The following is a 21,198-nucleotide window of genomic DNA, read 5'->3' on the forward strand; positions in this document are numbered from 1 at the left end:
CGCTTGCGCTTCGAAATAGCTCACCTGTCCACCTCATGTGGTTTCCACAGCAAAGGGCGTCCCTGTGTCTCTCAGCCTAAGCAAAAGAAAAAGTGCGCTTTGCTGGCAACTTAGAATTTACACAAGCCGTAGCACCTCCTCTTCGACCGCAAGGATATGTGTTGAAAAAATGCTCTCTACCACTCAAAAAGCACAACAAAAGTGAGCGCGGGACAACACATCTTTACTTACGAATGGCATAGTAAGTGACTTGCGCATACTTTTTGGGGTACATTTGTGTAGCTGTTAAGCGATTAATAAAGGAAATTTTTGCTTTGCTCGTGAACAACGTCAAGCGTTCAGACCCTTGACCCGTGCTGTTGCTATTTTTCTTCTCTTGCGCATGCATTTACGTTTAGTGTGTGGATTGTTCCAAAGGTACCATTCAGCATGCAAAAATCAAAAAAGAAAATAAGTCAGCTGAAATTCTGTTTTTTTGTTATTTTCGCGTGTTAAATGATACCTTAGGAGCAATTTAGCGAGTAAACATAAAGGCATGTGCAGGGGAATAAAAACACCAACAGCGCGAGCCAACGGTCGGAACACTTGATGTTGGCAAAGCGAAAATTTGCCTCATTTATTTGGTAGTAGCTGCACAATTGTAATCCAAAGAATATGAGTACGTCACTTACAATATACAATTCGAAAGTAAAGAAATTTCTGTGGCTCCCGCGCTCACCTTTGTTGTGCCTTTTTGGGGAGTAGGTGGCATTATTTTGTCTTCATATCCTGGAGGTCGAACAGGAGATGTTGCGGTACGCGTAAAGTCTAAGTTGCCTGCAAAACGCAATGTTTCTTTCTTTTTTTCGGAGGCTGAGAAAGACGCAGGGACACACTTTTCCCTGGAAACCTTACGAGGCGGACACGTGAACTATTTCGAAGCGGAAGCGCGTGTAAAGGCAGCCTCCGAGAAGGACTGCCCGAGGGGCGTCCTCCGCGAGAGCGCACATTTCTCCGCGCATGGTTGTAGGCTGCCTAATACGGCCGCAGAAAGAAGCGCGTAAGAAAGAAGAGGCGCAAGCAGAAACAAGCCCGAAAGAAAGAAGAGGCGCAAGCAGAAAGAAGCCCGAAAGAAAGATGAGCTGCGTCCCCGTTGCTAGGCGACATCGCACGGAGCATGCGCAGCGCGGTGTCCATCTGGGACCTCCAGCAAGTAGCTTTGTGTAAACATACTCTAAACCGTCACGAAACGTTCAGCTTCGAACATTTTTGTGATGTCGATGTATTCACCGTCGCCCATGCTCACGCATATTTGTTCAAGTGTGCACCCTTAACCTATTTTGACGCGTTGGCGATAGTGCGGGCATGCGTAAGCGTGAGAGGTAGGGTGGACGCGTCAAATAACGTGCGAGAAGCTTACTATGATATCACGCGATGCTACTACTTATTTCATTGTGCAACGAGTGGTACTCGCTTTTGCAGGAGTTCCTCGGTAGAAGTCCTTTGTTTAGAAGTTCGCGATACAACGCTGGTGGATTACTAAATTTTTTTATCCTCACAGAAAGCCATGCATCCCAAGCGGCTGGCAACAAAGGCGGTCTATTCGAAGGAGCAGTCCGTTAGCTGGGCCAGAAAGATTCATTTAATTCCTTAAATGCCAGTCAATATTTTTGCACCCACCCGCCGTGGTTGCTCAGTGGCTATGGTGTTGGGCTGCTGAGCACGAGGTCGCGGGATCGAATCCCGGCCACGGCGGCCGCATTTCGATGGGGGCGAAATGCGAAAACACCCGTGTGCTTAGATTTAGGTGCACGTTAAAGAACCCCAGGTGGTCAAAATTTCCGGAGTCCTCCACTACGGCGTGCCTCATAATCAGAAAGTGGTTTTGGCACGTAAAACCCCAAATATTATTATTATTATTTTTGCACCCAACGACTGCACACACGTTCCCTTGACCTATCCGCATTTTACAGCATGAATGACAAACCGCGCGTAGAGACCAGCTACTTTCGTGTCCGACCGCTGATCGCAGAGTAGCAATGTAGAACGGGTATTGGTTTCGCATTCTCCTGAGACAACGTGTGGCGCGGCGCCGGAAGCGCCATCTCGTTCCTACAGGGCTAACTGCTCCGCGAAAAGGGTCTATAGCAGAGCAAAGGGATGAGGCATTCTGTGCTCAACCTTAAGTCGAGGGAGTGCCACCAGCTTTCGCTAAGATTGGCGCGTCGCAGGCATCTACGCGAATATCTAAAATCATAATTGAAATGCGCGCCTTGGTAAGGTACAGTAGGTGGTACGTTGTAGGCACCGCCCCAGTCCGGCGTGGCCTTTGCAGTGTAAGGCTATGGGAATTATTGTGGCAGAATAGCACTTTAAGTGTGCATTGATGTTTAATCTAGGCCACAGTTTGGGAAGCCAGGAAAATCGATGTCTTTCCAAGAGCTTTTCCACGTTGAAGTATTTTTGTCGTTAGTGTAAGGGTACAAAGAACAGATTTGCGAAACACCCATCATAGAATCGGAGCACGGCCGAATGTAGGCAGGATCGTTCGGCGAACGTAGTTAGCTTGAATCTTCTTTCATTGTGTTATGTTCAATCAAGTTCACACCTGGGCTGCCACCATGTCCGTACGTTTAAGGAAAAGTTGTTCCATTTCATTTATCGCTGGTTGTTTAACATTTCGTTCATGAAAAATGTAAATTGTTCAAGGATTCACAGGTAATAAAGCAATCAGGATTATGTGTCCCCATCGATGCGATGCTAGAAGAAGGCAGCATATTTTATGGTTCTCGAGAAGTGTAAGATGTTTGACAAGCAGTTGAAATTCAGTAATTTCTAAAACTGCACCAAATTTTCAACCAAGAGAAGATGGTTAGATGGAAGGACGAGGTATGGAACTTGAGCTTTGTGTAAACTCTAATTGTTATTATTGTCATGGGTTACAGGGGCCACGTTAGTCGTGTTGAGAACCTCCGCTTTCTGATTGATTAATACAACACTACAAGAATTGTGTTTACAATAGTACCACTAGTAGCTAAACATTATTTTCGGTGTAATTTCTCCCACTGTGCAACCATTACGGTCCCTTGGTTCATAACATTCATGTCTCAAGCGCATTAGCTGAACATCTAAAGCTTTAAGATAATCACTCTCACAATTTCAACTAAGCACGAATGGTTTCAAGCATAGCGTATTGCAGGAGAGATAGCGCCTCAGGAACTGCCCAATGAAGGAAGCTTTGCATTTCAATCAGACATCATAGACGGCGTAATAGTGCATGCACTTCAATACCAGCACCAGTGTTCTTTGCACAGAGCCTTCAGCTAACTTGCACAGGTACTCCTCATGAAGCTGACGCTGTCATTCTGTACGGTGGATGTGGTTCTTCAAGGGAAGTGAAGATGGCGTGTTGGATGTCCGCCGAAATGATCACCTTTCTATGACTTTTGCCTGCAGAATCAAAGAGTGGGGTGGCAGATGGCCAAAGATTCTTATATTCACAAATCGAGATTCGGTGTGCAAAATGATGAACAACTTGTTAATAACAGTTTATTGAAAGTGTACGCGTGTGTGTCCATGGATGTCTTGTCTGAACCTCGACGTCGACTTCGTTCACTATGTGTAAGGCATTAGTCTTATATTGGATAGCATACTTAGACCTAACCGCACTATATTAATTGGCGTAGCAATCATTCCTATGCAGTAGACTGTATTTTGCGTAATGTAAGGAGGGCAATAATTGTATGCGGGTAGCAGGTGAAAGTGAATTAAACTTACGACCAGCGTATCAGTTGGCACTGCCTCACCTTTGAGGTGGAAGAAAACGTCCTTCTGTATCTCGTGTGGCTTTATATCCGTGGCTGCGAGAATGATGTCGTACATGCGAATCTTCCGGATGCCTTCAATTTCTTTCGTCGAGAACATCCTGTACAAAAAAAGTAGAGGCAGACAGCCATTACACCATAAGAGAGCAGAGAAAATTCCAAATTTTAAGTTCTAAGTGCAGATGAAAATATATTGCTTAGAAATTAATAGCCAATGCGAAGTGCCACATATTTGCCTAGGCAGGCCAACGTGGATGGCGGGAGTCTAGCTTAGACACCTTGGTGCAGAGAGTGACAAATACCCATGGCTTTGTGTGTTTATTTTACGGAAGCTTCAATTGGCGTGGGTAGCTTGACAGAAAAATGTATTTTGTGTTGCAGCAAGACCATCGCTCTCAACCTTTGCAGCGCACTATACGCACAGCACAGCACACTTCTGCAGAACTATTAAAGAAAAACTCGGCTACGCGATGCCGTCGAAAAACAGATCTGTTCATGTTGTTAAGGAGAAAGCTTGTTGTAGTGCAAGCATGCAGCGTATAAGAAAGCGCATCAGAATTGTTTTACTTAGTGTCATGCAGCTGGGGATGAATTGCAGTAAAGCTTCAAGAAAGCACACGCCAAAGCTGACTTTATTTCGTTGCGATAGCAATTATATGGACACTCCAGGCGGATTACTGCCATCGACGTCGCCGTTAGGTTCCGTATGTGTGAAAGCGTGTGAGGGTGAGCCGGTGATCATCATACCTTGCTGGTGAAGCAGCGCACTGACACGGACACAGTGAAGACAAACAGGAAAAGACGACACTCGAGCGTCGTCTTTTCCTGTTTGTCTTCACTGTGTCCGTGTTAGTGCGCTGCTTCACCAGCAAGGTTTGATGATCACTCACCAACTAGCCCAACTTTCCACTTTAGTGAGCCGGTGAACGCGGCTCCTGTGCTCCAGTGCCCTCTCCTGTGGCAGAGGGGTGAGAAGCGTTCTCCTCTGGTGGCTACTAAGGTGCCTCACCCGCCGCTCCTTACAGAGTGGGCACAACCGCGGAGTCTACTATAGCGTTGTCCAAGCGAATCGCGGTCGCCGTTGTAGACGCCTTTGGCGGACGCCGTAGGAATGCGTTGACGGCGCTCGTGTGTCTTGAAAGCGGTCTGCGACGTGGCTAATGTACGCGCCCGCGCGGGCATCATCTTCAAAGCAATGTGCGATGTTTGCAGACTGCGCGTAGTGTCGGTGCTTCGTATACGCTACGCTTTCCACGTTTCGTACACGTTGAAGCGACATATGCTCGGTGGTCAATTGGCTCACGGACGCTACCGTGATTTTTAACTCCAGCGTTTTTACAGACAGTTTCCGCTGTCATCGAGCGATGTGTGTTCATGTTTACATGTATGCACGTGAGACCGCTCTGGTCATTTTAGTTAAAACACGTTGACGGGCTAATTTATTTGAATCTATGATAGAATGTGTAAGCGTGACTGAATGAGGACGTAGAAAGAAGCAGACACACAAAGACAGCGCTGTCGCCGTGTGTCTGTTCCTTTCTATGTCCTCGAGGAGTCACGCTTACATATTCTATAATTGTTAATTTAGTCAGTGGGCGAATGTTTGCAAGTTTAAACGGCCGATAAAAGTACTATCCTTACTTCGTACAGCTATCTACTTGTTTGCTATCGCAATCTGTGTTTCGTCTTTCCTGTGGATCTGCAAATTTTCAACTAACCTTGCCTTTTGCCATTAAGAGCCGCAAGAGACATCTTGCATATTGCAGCAAAGTATTCAGATGTATACAAAAGCGATGATGTAATCTTTTTCTTTTTTTCAATAAAGACTTCGTTGGTGCCTGACGTCCTAGGGAGGGCGCATATACAGTTCCTATTGCTGAAATTGTTTGGCTCCTTCGTGACCGCGAGAAAATACTCGTTTTATAGGTATCGAAAAAAGATTCTTTGCCAGTACAAATAATCTTGCAGCACACATTGCAGCATAGCATATCGTACATGATGAACTGCCCTTTCCAAAACGATACGTTGCAAAACATAAACAAAAATTATCCGGCAAGAAAAAATTCTAGAATGCTCCATTTCTGCTTCCAGTTGAGAAAAACAACAATAAAGAGCATGATATCTACAAAAAAGTTATATCGAAGGAAATTGAGAACATACATCTCAAAGATATATAACCCAGGAACAGTGTCTGAAAAAAAATCTCCTGTACACAGCCATTCTTCGCATATAAAAAAGAAATTCAGACCAGAAACTGCTTCATCGCTCGTGCCAAGCTGCGAAGAAGTACGTGGATTTGGTGAAGGATCGGACCTTCATAGAGAGAGTATAAAAGTAGGGTCGAAGATTAATGTGCAGAAGACAAAGATTATGATCAATAGCCGGGCAAGGGAACAAGAGTTCAGGATTGCCAGTGAGTCTCCAGAGTCTGCGAAGGAGTCCGTATACCTAAGTCAATTACTGACAGGGTACCCTGATCACGAGAAGGAAATTTACAGAATAATAGCAATGGACGGCAGCGCATTGGGCAGACGTTGTGAGATCCTGACTGGAAGCTTACCATTAGCATTGAAAAGGAATGTGAGCAATCATTGCATTTTACCGGTGCGGACATATAGGGCAGAGACTTCGAGACTGAGAAAGAAGCTTGAGAACAAGTTAACGACCGCGCAAACAGGGATGGAACGAAAAATTCCAGGCATAACGTTAAGAGACGGGAAGAGAGTGGTTTGGATAAGAGTGCAAATGGGTATAGCGGATATTCTAATTGACATTGAGAGGAAAAAGATGGAGCTGGGCAGGTAATGTAATACGCAGGTTAGAAACCATTCGGCCATTACAGTTACAGAATTGGTACCAAGCGAAGGGAAGCGCAGACGAGGACGGCAGAAGACAAGGTGGGATGATGAAATTAAGAAATTCGCTGGTGCTAGTTGGAATCAGTTGGCGCAGGCCAGGGGTAGTTGGACATCGCAGGGAGAGGCCTTCGTCCTGCAGTGGACATAAAATGGGGTGGTGATGATGATGATTGATTACATGGAAGGACAAACCAACAGCATTCCGAGGCTATTTGCAAAAGGGCTGGCGTCGTACTGCTTGCGACGCAACGTCCTCTACAAGAACTTCTCACCTAGCGGCAGCAGCTACGTACTCTTTCTTTGCTCACCGCTTCGACATGTAATCTCACACTCCTGCCACAACGAACCGACCACCGGGCACTTAGGCTACACTCGCACATTGGCACGGATCCGGCAGAATTACTACTCGCCGAGACTTACTGCGGTCGCTAAACATTACGTTCACACATGTCTCGATGGCCAGCGTCGCAAACCGCCATCCGTCGAGCCAGCTGGCTTGCTTGACCCTCTTCGAGTACCGGCCACACTATTTGCACAAGCATCCATGCATTTTCTGGGCCCCTTCCCAACGTCTACTACCGGCATTTTCTGGGCCCCTTCCCAACGTCTACTACCGGCAATTGGTTGATTCTCGTCGCCACGGATGATCTTACTAGATATGCCGAGACAGGTGCTCTGCAATGAGCAGTAGCAGATGAATCCGCACGATTTTTTCTGGAATCCATCGTTTTAAGGCATGACGCTCCCGCAGTGGTCGTCACAAACAGATATACTGCGTTTATGGCCAAGTTTTTGGATATCGTTCTACGTCTAAGCGGTACCGCCCCCCGGAAGGCAACGACCTATCTCCCCCAAACAAACGGATTGGCGAATCGACTCAATAGGACACTGGCTGATATGATAAGCATGTACGTAGATGTAGAGTACAAGAACTGGGACGGAGCTTTTACCTTATGTCACCTTCACGTACAAGACGGCTCATCAAGAGACTGCTCGCGAGGCACCCTTCAGTCCCGGTTACGGCCGCGAGGTTACGACAACATTAGACGCAATGCTCCATGAATTTAATGACAATGAGATAGATGCTGAAGAGATCACACAACGGGTTGAGGCAGCTAGGCAGCTTGCGCGTCTGCCAATCCACGAACAACAAAACTGACGCCAGACACTACAATCTTCGGCGCAGGCCCGTAAGATACAATATCGATGACGAAGTGTGGGTCTGGACGCGTATTCGTCAGCATGGGCTCTCTGAAATGCTCCTGTGCAGATGCTTCGAGCCCTACATAGTCGTTCGACGCAATAGTGACATCAACAACGAAATTGTTCCAGACGACTCACATTGTTCAAAGCGCCGGCGGCATTTTGCCGAGGCCGCTCACGTGCTTCGTATCAAGCCGTACTATGAAGACTGACAAGGCTGCGCCGTTTTTTATTGCTGTTTTCCAAGCCTCTATGATCGGGAGGATGATTTTTTTCTTAACGGGGAGCAAATGATAACTAAATTGCCGCGGGTATGTGCCAGTGGGGAGGAGGTTAAGTAGCACGGGTTTTTAGGTTAATCGTGGGGACGAAGAAGACGTTTTTTTTTTGTCGACTGATAAGGTGTATTTATTAGTGCTCCTCCGCATTATAGTCGATCTCCCGTCGTTACAATATCCATTCGCACTGTTAGACCTTCCCTGGACCGGCCCGACCTTATCCCCCGGTAGCTCCGCGGCATGACTGCTGTCAACAACTGGCAGCAGCGAAGTGCTGTCGACATGGGTTCCATGCAACATGGGTACCACCGTGCTAAAAATTCGCAAACTACTATAAGGGATGAAGACGGTAATACCTACGAAGGAGACGATGCACTGCGGTACATCAGAGGTTATTGGGGATAACTTCGGCACGACAGAAAGCATAGTTCAGACTCAAACAGATCTACCAACAATAGGGAAATCTGAGATATCAAAATTTAACATAGAAAGTTGTAATTGCAAAAAAGCAGAGGAAAATGCCCCTAATAACACTGCAGCTGGACCCGATGAAATCCCAATATAGCTAATCAAAAAGCTACGTCTAAAGAGCAAGGCACTACTGACTACTGCCATAGAGCAAGTGATTACAACGACGAAAATTGTGCTTGAATGGCATGAAAGTAAGATGAACTCTCCAGAAAAGAACTCTATGCAGTCAATGAAAATTTACGCAGCCGAGCCAGGCGGTAAGGATACACCCTGTAGAGGTAATCGGCTTCACCGCAGTGAAAACACAAGGGCCTCCGGTCTGCGGGGCGCTATACGTCGCTCTTGCGGGGTGGTCGTGTATCAGCCATGATTGGCGTGCGGCGAGCCCTCAGGTCGCCAGTTGCTTGTTCAACGGCGCGCACACTATGAAAGTCCGGGACGTCACGCGCATCGTAAAAAGTCGGAGAAAACTAACTTCGCGTAGTTTCCGCATACGACATGCGAGGCTGTGGCTGCCGTACCTCGTGCTGTGGTGTCTCGCTTCGCTCTGCGACTTGTACTACCTGCCTGATTTCTTCCCAAACAACCTCAGCCAGAGCGAGTCGTGGTGCCGATACCGAAGCCACCTGAAGCTTTTGGAGATCTTCTCGAACAACAAGCCTAATGAGCTCCCGCAACGCGTCGGTATTGTCTAAGGGTATAGCGAGAGGGTCATGCGATAGGGTCGACCCGTCGCGGTTGTACTGCCTTGTTTGTTGTTGCAGTGCATTTTCCATTGATATGGCTTCCGCGAGAAACTCCGCAACGGTCTTTGATGGGTTGCGTATTAGGCCACAGAGTAACTCTTTCTTGACACCGCGCATCAAGTTCCTGACCTTTTCTTCCAGCATGGATGGATCCGCGCGTCAGAAAAGTCGGCACATATCTTCGACAAACATTGCGACGCTTTCGTTCGGCCGCTGTACTCTCGCCTGAATGGCAGATTCAGCTCGTTCCTTGCGATCGAGGCTGGCGTATGTGCTGATTAGCTGTCGTCGGAATTCGTCCCATGTCGATAAGGCCGCCACATGGTTCTCAAACCATGTCCGCGCATAGTCCTCTAGGGCAAAGTAGGCGTTGCGTAGCTTGCGCGCTTGAGCCCAGCCGTTGAATTCTGCGACCCGCTCAAAGTGATCGAGCCAGTCCTCAGCATCCTCGAAGGTGTCTCCATGGAAAGATGTGGGGATTCGCGGCTGGTTAAGCACAACGTCGGTCGGTGCCGTTGAGGAAGGAGACGGAACCGATGTACTCATTCTTCTGACTGTATTCGGTAGAGGCTCGTGCTCAGGTGGCAGTCCTTGAAGTCGGCGGCTTGTCCGTACGTAAACAGAAGTCAGCTCGACCGGACTTCGTACTGGGCTTGTAGGCGGCGTTCGATCTGGGAGGGTTAGCATGTACCCCGCACCTCCACCAGAAAAATGTAACGTAGATTGAAGACGGAGCCTTACAAATGGATGTTTCTCTTTAATGGCGGGCCGGAAGAAGAGCGTGCAGCTTACGCACTTCATCGTCTTTTGTGCCGCCGACCTTGGTGCGCGCCGTCCTGCGGTGCGGGAGTGCCACGTCTTTGTGTCAATATTGTGATTGGGCCATCGGCGCAATGCACCGTTCGAGTTTCGATCGACGGGATACGCCACCATATCGAGTTCGCATTGTTGGTTTCCTGTGCTCACATGCTTATATTAGGGTGGGACTCTCTCTCTTCGGCGTCTGCTTTCATCTCGTGCCGTCAACGCCTCGTTAACTTGACAGAGACCGACAATTCTGACGGCATGTACAAACCGCGCCTTCGCTTATGAACTGCTGACGACTATATGGTGCCAGCTGGCCACTAACAACTCCTTGTAGTATCCTCTGACATCAGCGATGGTGACGTTTTTGTTGTACCGTCAGCACGTTGCCTATCCAAAGGGATTGCTGTGGCACCCAGCCTCGTTCGCTTCACATAGGCACGGATACTTTGGCTGTACTGAACACAACCACTGAGGCAGTACTGCTTCCTAAAGGCGCTGTTGCCATGTGCGTCTTGGACACTGAGCCTGTCTCTGTGCTTACCTCGACTACTCCTGTTTCGCAACCAGCCACCACTATAGATACGGTCCCTGCTTCTGTTCTCCCTATTGCAATCAGCAACGATCTGACGCCACAGTAGACGGGAGAGTTACCGGCGTTGTTATCCAAGCATAAAGACATCTTCGACGTCCACTCTCCTCTTCTGGGACAGACTTTTGCGACGGCTCATCGCTTACACACAGATGGAACTTCCATTGTGCGCCGGCGGCCATATCGCGTTTCTTCCGCCGAACGCCCGATCATCGATACCCACGTTGCCGACATGCTGAAACGAAGCATAATCCACCCTTCCTCAAGCCCTTGGTCGTTACCTGTCATTTTCGTGCGTAAGAAGGACGGCTCTGTGCGGTTTTTCGTAGACTACGTGCCTTGAACAATATAACCCGCAATGATGTATATCAACTGCCCCGAATCGGTGTTGCGTTAGATTCATTACACGGTGCGGAGTATTTCTTCAGCCCTTGATCTAGGCTCCAGATACTGGCAGATCCCCATGCGCGAAGCAGACAAGGAAAAAACTGCCTCTGCCACACCCGATGGGCTTTGCGAATTCAATGTAATGCCATTCGGCCTGTGTAATGCTCCCGCCACATTTGAGCGGATGGTTGACACCGTACTACGGGGCCTGAAGTGCAAGACTTGTTATGCTACTTTGACGACATCATGTTTTCGTTGACCATCCATCAGCGGTTGCAGCCCCTCGACGAAGTCCTGACATGCCTCTCATCTGCTGGCCTTCAGCTGAATACAAAAAAGTGCCACTTCGCGAGCAAAACCAATAAAATACTCGTGAGCAATACCTTCCGTGAGCAATCCGCAGGATGCATCGTCTGCATTCCGTTCACTCACAGCTCTCGACCGGTTCCCGTTCAAACATTCTCATACGTTTGCACCTTGCGAACGTAGTAACTCCTACTGCCACTCCGTTATAGAACGTATTCACTGATCATCTCGCACACATACGCTCGGCTCCGTCGGCAGTTGAAGAACTGCAAGATCGGAAATTCGATGTTATACAGGTATACGTTTCATCCTGAACGACACCGTTGGGTTCACTTCAGTTCAGTTTTATTTCCTGAAATACTCCTTTGCTGGGGTATTACATAAGGGGTGGGTACAGTTGATAATGCAACATAAACACAGGTATACATAAAAGCTGTACAAGAAAGCTATATTATCGCAAGTGCATAAAAACAAACAATAACGCGTGAAGAAAGCAGGTTACTTTTCAGCCAACAAAGACATTTTCGGAAAACGATGCCGGGCAAGTGATTTTAGCAACATGGTGGGAAAGGGCGTTCCAGTCTGATGCCCTGCGGGAAAAAAAAAGTTCTTGCCGTTTTCCGATCATTTCGGGCCCAGATACTGGTGACCTTTCAGAACGATCCCACTGCCGGTCACTTTGGCTTCCATAAAAGCTATGAGCGAATTCGCAGCCGCTTCTCTTGACCTGGCATTGCAACCAGCGCCGCGAAATACGTGGCTTCCTATTCGCTCTGTCAACACCATAAACGACTACCTCACCAGCGGCTGGATTGCTGCAACCTGTCCCGTGTCCTGAAGCTCCTTTCCCAGTCATTGTTATCGACCTCTATGGACGACTACCCTTATCCACTGGCGGTAAACGATGGATCGTCACAGCTGTAGGCGTCTTGACACGGTGCGGTGAAACAGCCGCCCTATCTGCGGGATCCGCAGCGGAGGTTGCCGCCTATTCTTTGGAAGCCATCTTTTCATGGCACGGAGCCCCACGTCGCCCGCCTTTTGAGTTACCGCGGCAGGACCTTTCTGTGTAAACTTCTCGATTATGTTCTCCGTGCATCCAATACCATCCATAAAACAACTTCCAGCTACCACCCTCAAACTAAGGGTCTCACAGAGCGCTTTCATTGCACGCTGTCTGACATGATATCAATGTAGATCAACCTTGACCACACCAAGTAGGATGTCATTCTACCATTCGTCAATTACGCATGCAACACGGCCGTCCAATGCACTAAGGGGTTCTCGCCCTTTTTGCTTGTGTATGGTCGTCAGCCGATCACTATCCTCGACGTTTCTTTCGTGTCCCCGCGCCCTCGTCGACGTCAATCTGTGAGCAGTTCGTTTCTCGCATAGCCCGGTGTCGCCAACGTGCCCTCCTCAACACCGACGCTAGTGAACGAGACCGCAAAACTCGCTATGATGTATCCCACCGTGTCGTTTCCTTCCGTCCTGGAGTCTAAGTGTTGCTCTGGACCCGACTTCGCGCTCCTGGCTTATGCGAAAAATTGGAGTCCCATTTTATCGGGCTCTACATTTTCGGGAACAGACTTCGCCAGTTAACTATCCTGTCACTCCAGTTGTTCCGCTTTTGGAAGGCCGCTGTCGTGCCACCGAGATTGCGCATATTTCGCCTTTAAAGTCTTTCATGCGGCGTTCGCCGCCATAATAAGCGGCCAACTTGGCCGCATCCACGCGCGGGGGAAATTGTGTGAGCATTATATTACTCCTTCATCTTCATCTGTATATATTCCTCCTCATGGACAGCGTCATCGTCTTCAGCGCGCGACCTGCAAAATAAGCCGTCGAGGCCTAACAGCTCTCTTGCAATATATTATTTGGCACTCCGCATGAACTTGTACATTTACCTTTGAAGGTTGGTGCTGCTGCATAGGCTGAGCGAAATCATAACGCTCATGACACCAACTTTCTACGGATAAACAGCTTTGTTCAAGCAGCATCAATGTTTACAAGAAATAAAACGCACGTAAATAGCAATTCAGAAGATATAGTTAAGCCTAACATGCATGATTGTTTATGTTCAAAAAGATGCTACGTACAGTTCCACCATAGATTTCTGGTGAACGCAAGCTGTCCGCCCCTGAATGAAGAAATACATCCGACCACGAAGAGCCGTCGTACGCTGATACGTTGCTAATGTTCATCCACCTTTGTAGCTGAAGATGTCACGCCACTTCGTTCACAAAATTCAAGAACTGCAGCTTAATTTGAGCATAAACACCTAGCTTTCACAAGGGCGAATTCTGTCGCAGCTATTCGTCTTCTGGTCCGGAATACCAGCCCTCTCTCTTGCAGCAACCCCATCGAGAAGCCAAGATATAAACATCTGAAGCTATTTTAGGTTGAATTTGCGTCAGACAGATTAAAATTTTAAAAAAGAAGTATTTTTGTGTACGTATTGTTTTGAAGCCCTGCAAAAAAAGTTTACATAATGAAGGCTTAGCGACGCTTCGATGGTGGCTCCATCCCAAGGCTTGGAGGCGAACCACGCCACATGCCACAGGCTTGCCCTTGGTTCATGACATAAGTGACTCAGGATTACGAGATGATCTACCACAGCAAGCAACCGCCCTCAGGCAACCTTCCGCCTGACGCTACTTCGCGTCCACAGGACGTCGCAGAGCTACAGCTTCGCCTGCGCACGTTCTGGTGCAAGGACCCACCGGTTTTGATCATCGAAGTCGAAGCCTCCGTCGATATGCACCACATCACCTCGGAAACATCTCCGTATCGTCACTTACTTGACAATCTGTTTCCTGAGGTTGCTCACGAGGTGGCGGACGTCATCGCTGCATCTTTGGCTGGTGCCCTGTCTAGCAACTGAAGCAGAGCATTTCGGACCACACCAGGGCATCTAAGAGCGTCTCCAGCACTTGCTCACCTCGGAGGATTTTGGAGATTGCCACCCTTTCCAGCTTCTCAACAGTATGCCATGGCTCCTGTGGTCATGCAACGTCGACGCGAACAATGCGCTGTTGAAGGATCTCTCCCTGCAGCGCTTGCCGCAGTCTATCCGCCTGTTCTTGGCCGCTGGAAGAGAATTGACCCTCGACCGCCTCGCCCAGCTGGCGGATCGAATCCACGACGCGGCTGCTCCTTCTGTCGGCGCCCTCTCTTCAATGCCTGAGTCCTCTATCACGGCCCATTTATAGTGCCGAACAGACCAGTTCACCGTCTCCATCGACGCCCTGTGGACGTCCTCTCGCGACCAACGTGGATCTTTCTCACGTCCCAGAGGCTGTCCCTGTTCCCCGAGCAGTTGCCGCTCGTGCAGTCCTCGATGCTTGCCTATTTGCTGGTACCATGGCACAGCACCACGCCCCCCAGTGCAAGTGTCCATGCCAGTGGCCACAAAATGCACTGCTAGATCCCTGACGGTGGCATGTGACCTCGCCTTACAACGGGGCCACCTTTTCATTGTCATGGATCGCATTTCCGGCCTGCGCTTTCTTGTAGACACTGCGGACGAGGTCAGTTATGTGCCTCCCAAGCGTAGCCATGCTTCTAAGTCACCTGGCCCTATGCTTCACGCGGTGAACTCTACCTCCATCGCCATGTATGGTCTACGGTCTCTCACTCTAAACCTTGGCCTGCGGCGCATGTTCCGGTTCGTCGTCATCGTAGCTGACATCAATCAGCCTACCATAGGCTCTGACTTCCTGGCCCATTTTGCCCTCGAAGTCAGCATGCGTCGCCGTCGCCTGATTGACAGCGAGACGCGACCCTTCATCCCTGGAGAGAGAAGAGAGAAAACATTGATTTGGAAAGAGATTGGGTGACTTCCACGTAGGGTGGAGCCCTTATTTGAGGGCCCCATTGGTTCGCGCCACTTCGCGTGCCCGCCGGATCATCCGTCGCTGTTCTGGCGTGTCTGAGCTGGTGAGCGCAGTCTCCCAGGAGGAATGTGAAGGTGAAACAATAGGGGTGTAATCCGGAGGATGTGGGCACTCCCAGGTGCAATGATATACTGTGCGCTGTGCTCCAGAATAGGGACAGTATGAGGGATACTGCGTGGGGTGGAAGAGGTTAAGATAAAAGAGGCAGGGAAATGAATTAGTTTGAAGCTGTCGCCACGTGACGGCATCTTCTCGTTTAAGGAAATTATGTGGTGGAGGGAAGTGTCTCCTTGTATCTCAGTAATATTGTAGAGTTTCCGTGTGGTTCAGTGGTTTTCTCGGTGCGTCGCCTGGGTTTGACAGCTCTTCCAACAGCGCCCGTTTAGCGAGCTCTCGGGCTACCGCATTAGCACGTTCATTACCGTGGAGAGAGGCGTGTCCAGGTGTCCAGACGAAATTCACCCTGTGTAACGCTGTGGGGTGTAATGACGCAAGGATGCGGTGTGTGTAGGGCGTCACCTTCCCTTATACAAAAGTCCTGCAGGCAGTCTGTGAATCAATGACCCCTGTGATGGGTCCATCCGGTGCCGGCATGGTTGAAGCGTATACGATGGCTAGGGTGATAGCAGCCTCTTCCGCCATGCCCCTGTCCACAGGGGTGAGTGTGACCGAAGCCCTCAGTATGTCTGTGCTATCTAGTACGACTAGACATAGGACACGTTTCTGTGGCTAGCGGGTAACGTCGGTGTGTAGGGACTGCAGTGTTCGATGTGTCATCGCCAAAGAGTCGAGCCAGGGCTTGTGCTCTTGCTTTTCTTCGGCCTTTATGACGGTCAGGGTGCATATTGCGGGTAATGGGGGCCACGTGAATTTTGCTGCAAACCCTAAGCGCAAGAAATGTGCGGTTTTCCTGTTGTGGTTTTCTTGCTGTTTGGTATCCTAGCCGGGATAGAGTGTGGCACCCTTGCATTGTTCTTCGCAGACGTTGCAATTGGCTGTCAAGGTGACCTTCGACTAGTTCGCGGATGGTGTTGTGCCCCCATCAGTCATAGTAGTAGCTGCGTAGACACATGTTGGGGTAGTCCCATCATTGCCTTTAGTACTGTACGGAGGAAAGTGTCCATCTGGTGCATCTCAGTCTGAGTCAGATTATGACAGAGGAGGTGGTGGTTTAATCGGCTAATTATGAGGCCTTGCACAATTCGGAGTACATCTTTTTCCTGGAGTCCTTGTCGGCGGTGTGTAATGCGCTTTATCATGTGCGTTATTTGGGTAAGTTCTTGGCGGAACAAGTGTAGGGTATGTGTGGCCTTCTCGTTGTGTTGTCTGTGAATGCCTAGCACACGTAGTCTGCCTACCCTAGCAATAACGTTGCCATTGAGATGCAATGTGAAGGCTGGTGGAATATCGGCCGTATTGCGTTTTCTAAATACAAGCAGGAAATTCAACTTCTCAGCTGCGCAGGTGAGCCCTCCGGCTGTTGCATACTCTTGTACTATATTTACTGCTTCCTGTAGTCCGTCTTGAATGGCGCTGTCTGCCGATGTGGTCACCCAGATTGTAACAGAATCGCTGTCCAGCGCGTGCTGCACGTTCCGAAGTTTGTCGAGGAGCGGTGGTAGCTTTGCCATCGCCACGTTGAACAGGGTAGGTTAGAGAACCGAACGCCGGGGAGTGCCTCTGCCGGAAAGGTTTATGATACCCGACCGAATATCACCTAGGCCGATGGTGGCTGTGCGGTCCGATAAAAAGGCCCGGACATAATCATAGATGCGTTTTCCGCATCGGGAGAATGCAAGATTGTTTAGAATGAGGTCATGTGAGACGTTATTGAATGCCCCCTTGAGGTCAAACGCCAGAATGGCTCTTGTTTGAGCTTTACTTGGACTATCCACAACATCCTCCTTAAGTTGAAGGAGCACGTCTTGCACAGACAGACCTGGTCGGTAGCTGAATAAGGTGTTGGGGAAGAATTGGTTTGCTTTGAGGTGTGGCTGGAGGCGCGTTAGAACTACGTGCTCGAAGAGTTTGCCAATACACAAAGTAAGGGAAACGGGTCTGAGATTTTGGGGGGACAGCGGTTTCCTGCGTTTAGGAATTAAGGTAATATCGGCGTGTCGCGATTCCTGTGGAAGCGTTCAGTTTTTTCAATTGTCCTTGTAGAATGCAATGAATTGCCATATGGCCTGATCGTCGAGGTTGCTTAGCACTGCATAGCAAATGAAGTCTGCGCCGTGCGCCGTGTTACGTCTTATACCATGTAGGGCTGCCCTGACTTCTGTCTCTGTATTATCGCCGTCCAATTGGGTTTCTTCCTCGTGTGGAGTCTTTGTACTCCGGTCGGTGACCAGTAGCAATGTATCTCTGTTGCAGTATTTGGAGGAGAGCGTCATGATACATTTATTCTTTGCGGATGATAGTGCGTACGGTGTTGGTAGTGTACGTTTTTGTGTGTGTTGGGTTGAGTAGTACTCTGAGGAGGGACCACGTTTTGGAAGTACTTAGTTTGCCATTAAGGTGGTCGCAGAGGTTGCGCCAATTGTTATTAGTGAGGCTGGTGGCGTATTCTGCAGCTTCTGCTGTGACCCAGGCGATTCTTTGTTTCAGCCTATGGTTGTGCCGCTACCTCTTCCATCGTTTGGTCAGGCCTCTTCGAGCCTTCCAGAGATAGAGCAGATGTCTGTCGGCACCCGGTGTCTTCGTTGTTGCAGCAAGTTGCTTAGTGGCAGCTTTGAAATCTGCTTGTAGCTGGTCTGCCCACTCATGTAGAGATGGCGCGTCACGTTATTCAGATTTGGTTCTGTTGCGTCGGAAAGCGCCCCAGTTCGTTATTTTAATTGGACGTTCTGGGGCACGTATGCTGCCTTGCAGTTAGACTTCTGTGGCTAGAGCGCTGTGGTCACTGCCCAGACTCTCCATTAGGTGGTTCCACGAGCATTGAGTCAACCCCTTGACCATTGTTAGGTCAGGGTAGGTATCCCTGCTCACGCTGTTGCCCATTCTGGTTGGTGCGTCAGATTCTGTCAGCAGAGTGAATTGATGAAGGCTCATGGCGTAGGCTACACGGCAGCCTCTTGGAGTTTGTTTGGTACCCCCAGGCTGGATCAGACGCATTTAAATCTCCCAGAATAAGCAATTTCTTGGCTTGTTTACTAGCGGCCGAAAAAGGTTGTCCAAGGTTGTCTCGTCACTATTTAGGTGGACTGTAGATATTAAGTAAAAACAAGCTGGTTTATTATCGATTCCTAGGTACAATTTCTAAGAGCACATGCGGAATATGGGAGCTGTCGAGCGTGTGCTCGATCACTGATTTGTTTGAACATAAGGGTAGCAGCTAGTGGTGGTTTGGTGGTGTCATGCTTGCAGGTGTATGCACTGTATCCAGTGAGTGTGGGAGTGCAATGTACTTCTTGAAGTGCTATAACGTCTGGTGGGTGAGGCTGTGTAACTAGGAACTGTGTGAGGGAGCCCCTCTTCCTTCGGTACCCTCTACAATTCCATTGCCACACCCGGAAGGGGGTGGTAGCGCGTCTCTTAGGTTTGCTGGTCATGATTGGTTGATGCCGCATTGCTGGTGAGGGCAGGTGTTGAGCGAGCCGGGCAGGTATACTTGTGTGACTTTATTGGTTCTCGAGAGGTGTTAGTGTCATGTGGAAGTGAGTCGTTTTGATGGCTGAAAGTTGACCTGAAAGTTGCAATGATGAATTGTTTCATGTCAGTGACGGCTTGTTGTATGACCTGTTGTAGCATGTGCTTGATATCAGCCATAATCTCTTCTTTTATTTTTTGCATCTCCCCTCTCAAAACAGTCGCCATTTCCTCTATCATTTCGCACACTTCTTGTTGGGTGCAGTAATTGTGAGGGAGTTTCTCAGGTGCGAGTGTGGGTACCTGGGTGAGTGAAAGCATCGCTACGGGAGACAGCTTGTATTATTCGTTTGTTTTCAGTGCGGACGGAGGTGAAGGAAGGGAGGAGGAAAGAGGGGGAAACTGCGCTGACCAACTCACCACTATCTCCATGCTGGTGTGGTGGTCGGGCGTTCTCGTCTACGCGGCCCGCGGTTTTTTGGGTAGCTGGTTCTGCTGTGCCAGGCTGCGGCTCCCAGATCAGCTTCGACCACGTGGTAGCTTCTGGTCCTAAAACGGCCTGCGGACCCTGGACCTACTGCGACTTTGGGACTGGCTGTGTCCCCGGGATTGGTAGCGGGGACGACCACGTGTTGCATCAGTAGTCATAGGCGCCGCAACATTGAATGTCGTTACCTTGCCAGACTTCTTGTCGTGCTGGAGTTGCTCCGCCATTTTCCTTTGCTCTCGGAACACGTGACTCTTGTTAAACGGTTTCCGTTGCCTTACTGGCCATCCGGAATCAGTGGCGGGGTGCTCACCACCACAATGAAAACATTTAGTCTGCAATCATGTCCTTCGGAGGGGTTGGAAGTTCCTCACGCAACACACCGGCGTTTATCCGGGGTTGGGAAAACATCCGCTTGATGACCCTTGGTGAGGCACATGCTGCACAGCTGCCGTCGGGGTTTATCAACGTAGCACCGGTATTCTGTTCCGTAACAGTAAGCTTACCGGGGAATCCCAACGCCAGAGAACGTGATGATAGCTGTGGCTGAATTTCCCATCATTCTAGCGTGCAGGACCTGAGCCATCGGGAATCGGATGTTTGTCATCAGCGTTGTCGGCGCGGTGTTCTTTTCTATGCCGAAGAAGACTCCATTGCAGGAGGTATCCGGAGCAGCCACATAGACCTGAACTTCGTACTGCTCGTTTTCCAGGCATGTAGACTTGATCAGTTGCAGCCTTGCGACTAGTTCTTCGTCCGGTGTGCTGGGGCGCTATAACGTAGAACTATTCCAAACTATTCTATTCCAATTCTGCAATCAGCCCACCGTGATTGGTCAAAAACTTTTTTGGACCACCCCCACTTCACCTATCTGTCACGCGACGTCACAAAAATCGCGATGGCGGTTTCGTGACGTCGCGACGTCATATGACGTGTACACACTGATTATGCATACTTTGACCAAACAAAACAAACTGTTATTTCTAATTCGACGCCTTTTTGCCATTAGCCCTCGGCTATTTGTCAAAAGTTTTCAGCCTGCACCCACTTCACCTGCCTCTCACGCGGCGTCAGAAAACCGCTAAAACTCACCGCGTCAAAGTGACGTGTACGCGATAAAGAAGCATTAATATGCCGAACAAAACTGAATTGTCTTCTGAATAGCCGCAGGCTGCCCCGTTCCGAAAGGAATAAAAGATGGCTGCCGCCAATCGCTCCGGCACTGGCTACTCGCCCCTAACCCAGAACATGGGTTTATTTGCGTGTAATAAAATTTTTTGCGTGGCCGTGTAACGTTTTCGAGAACTTTCGGCACGTTTATGACCTCGTTCTGTCAACTCTTCTTTGCTCAGGATCGGTTTTAGCGTCATTCTTAAGCTTCCGTTGCATGCCGCCACGATTGTCGACGAGCCACCGCAAGCTAAGTAAAAGAAAGCGGACGAATCGCCGACGCCGGCACCACCCTCTTTATCCGGTTATCGATTTCAGTGCAGTGGCTCGGCCCCTTCGAATCCCTTTCCATTTGAGCATGCTCCTCGCCTCTTGTGAGCCAATTATATAAGACAAGCCGCTCAGTGCAGGCAATGTTATTCGTTTTCCAGGCAAAGAAAAGTGACCTCCAATGAACGAGGAGATCATTAGATTGGTTTGTTCAGATAACCCTGCGGGTGACTGCCCGATGCTTGCGTCAGTGGTTACGCAAGTTTGACGTCAGAAAATTGCAATAAAAACACATCGGAAAAGTTTTACGTTACACGGTCCCTGGCCACTGTAACGTTC

At 49.1% G+C, this 21,198-nt stretch overlaps 1 protein-coding gene across 1 annotated transcript in view; it reads right to left on the reverse strand.

Moving 5' to 3' along the window:
* Duox (dual oxidase) overlaps positions 1-21,198 on the reverse strand; it is a 389,750-nt gene that overhangs the window by 172,319 nt on the left and 196,233 nt on the right. Inside the window, exon 13 of the mRNA XM_075682845.1 lies at positions 3,786-3,904. Within this exon, the coding sequence (XP_075538960.1) occupies positions 3,786-3,904 (119 nt within the window). The remainder of the gene's footprint in view (positions 1-3,785; positions 3,905-21,198) is intronic.

Source organism: Dermacentor variabilis, chromosome 2, assembly GCF_050947875.1.
Source record: "Dermacentor variabilis isolate Ectoservices chromosome 2, ASM5094787v1, whole genome shotgun sequence".
Classification (NCBI taxonomy): Eukaryota; Metazoa; Arthropoda; class Arachnida; order Ixodida; family Ixodidae; genus Dermacentor; species Dermacentor variabilis.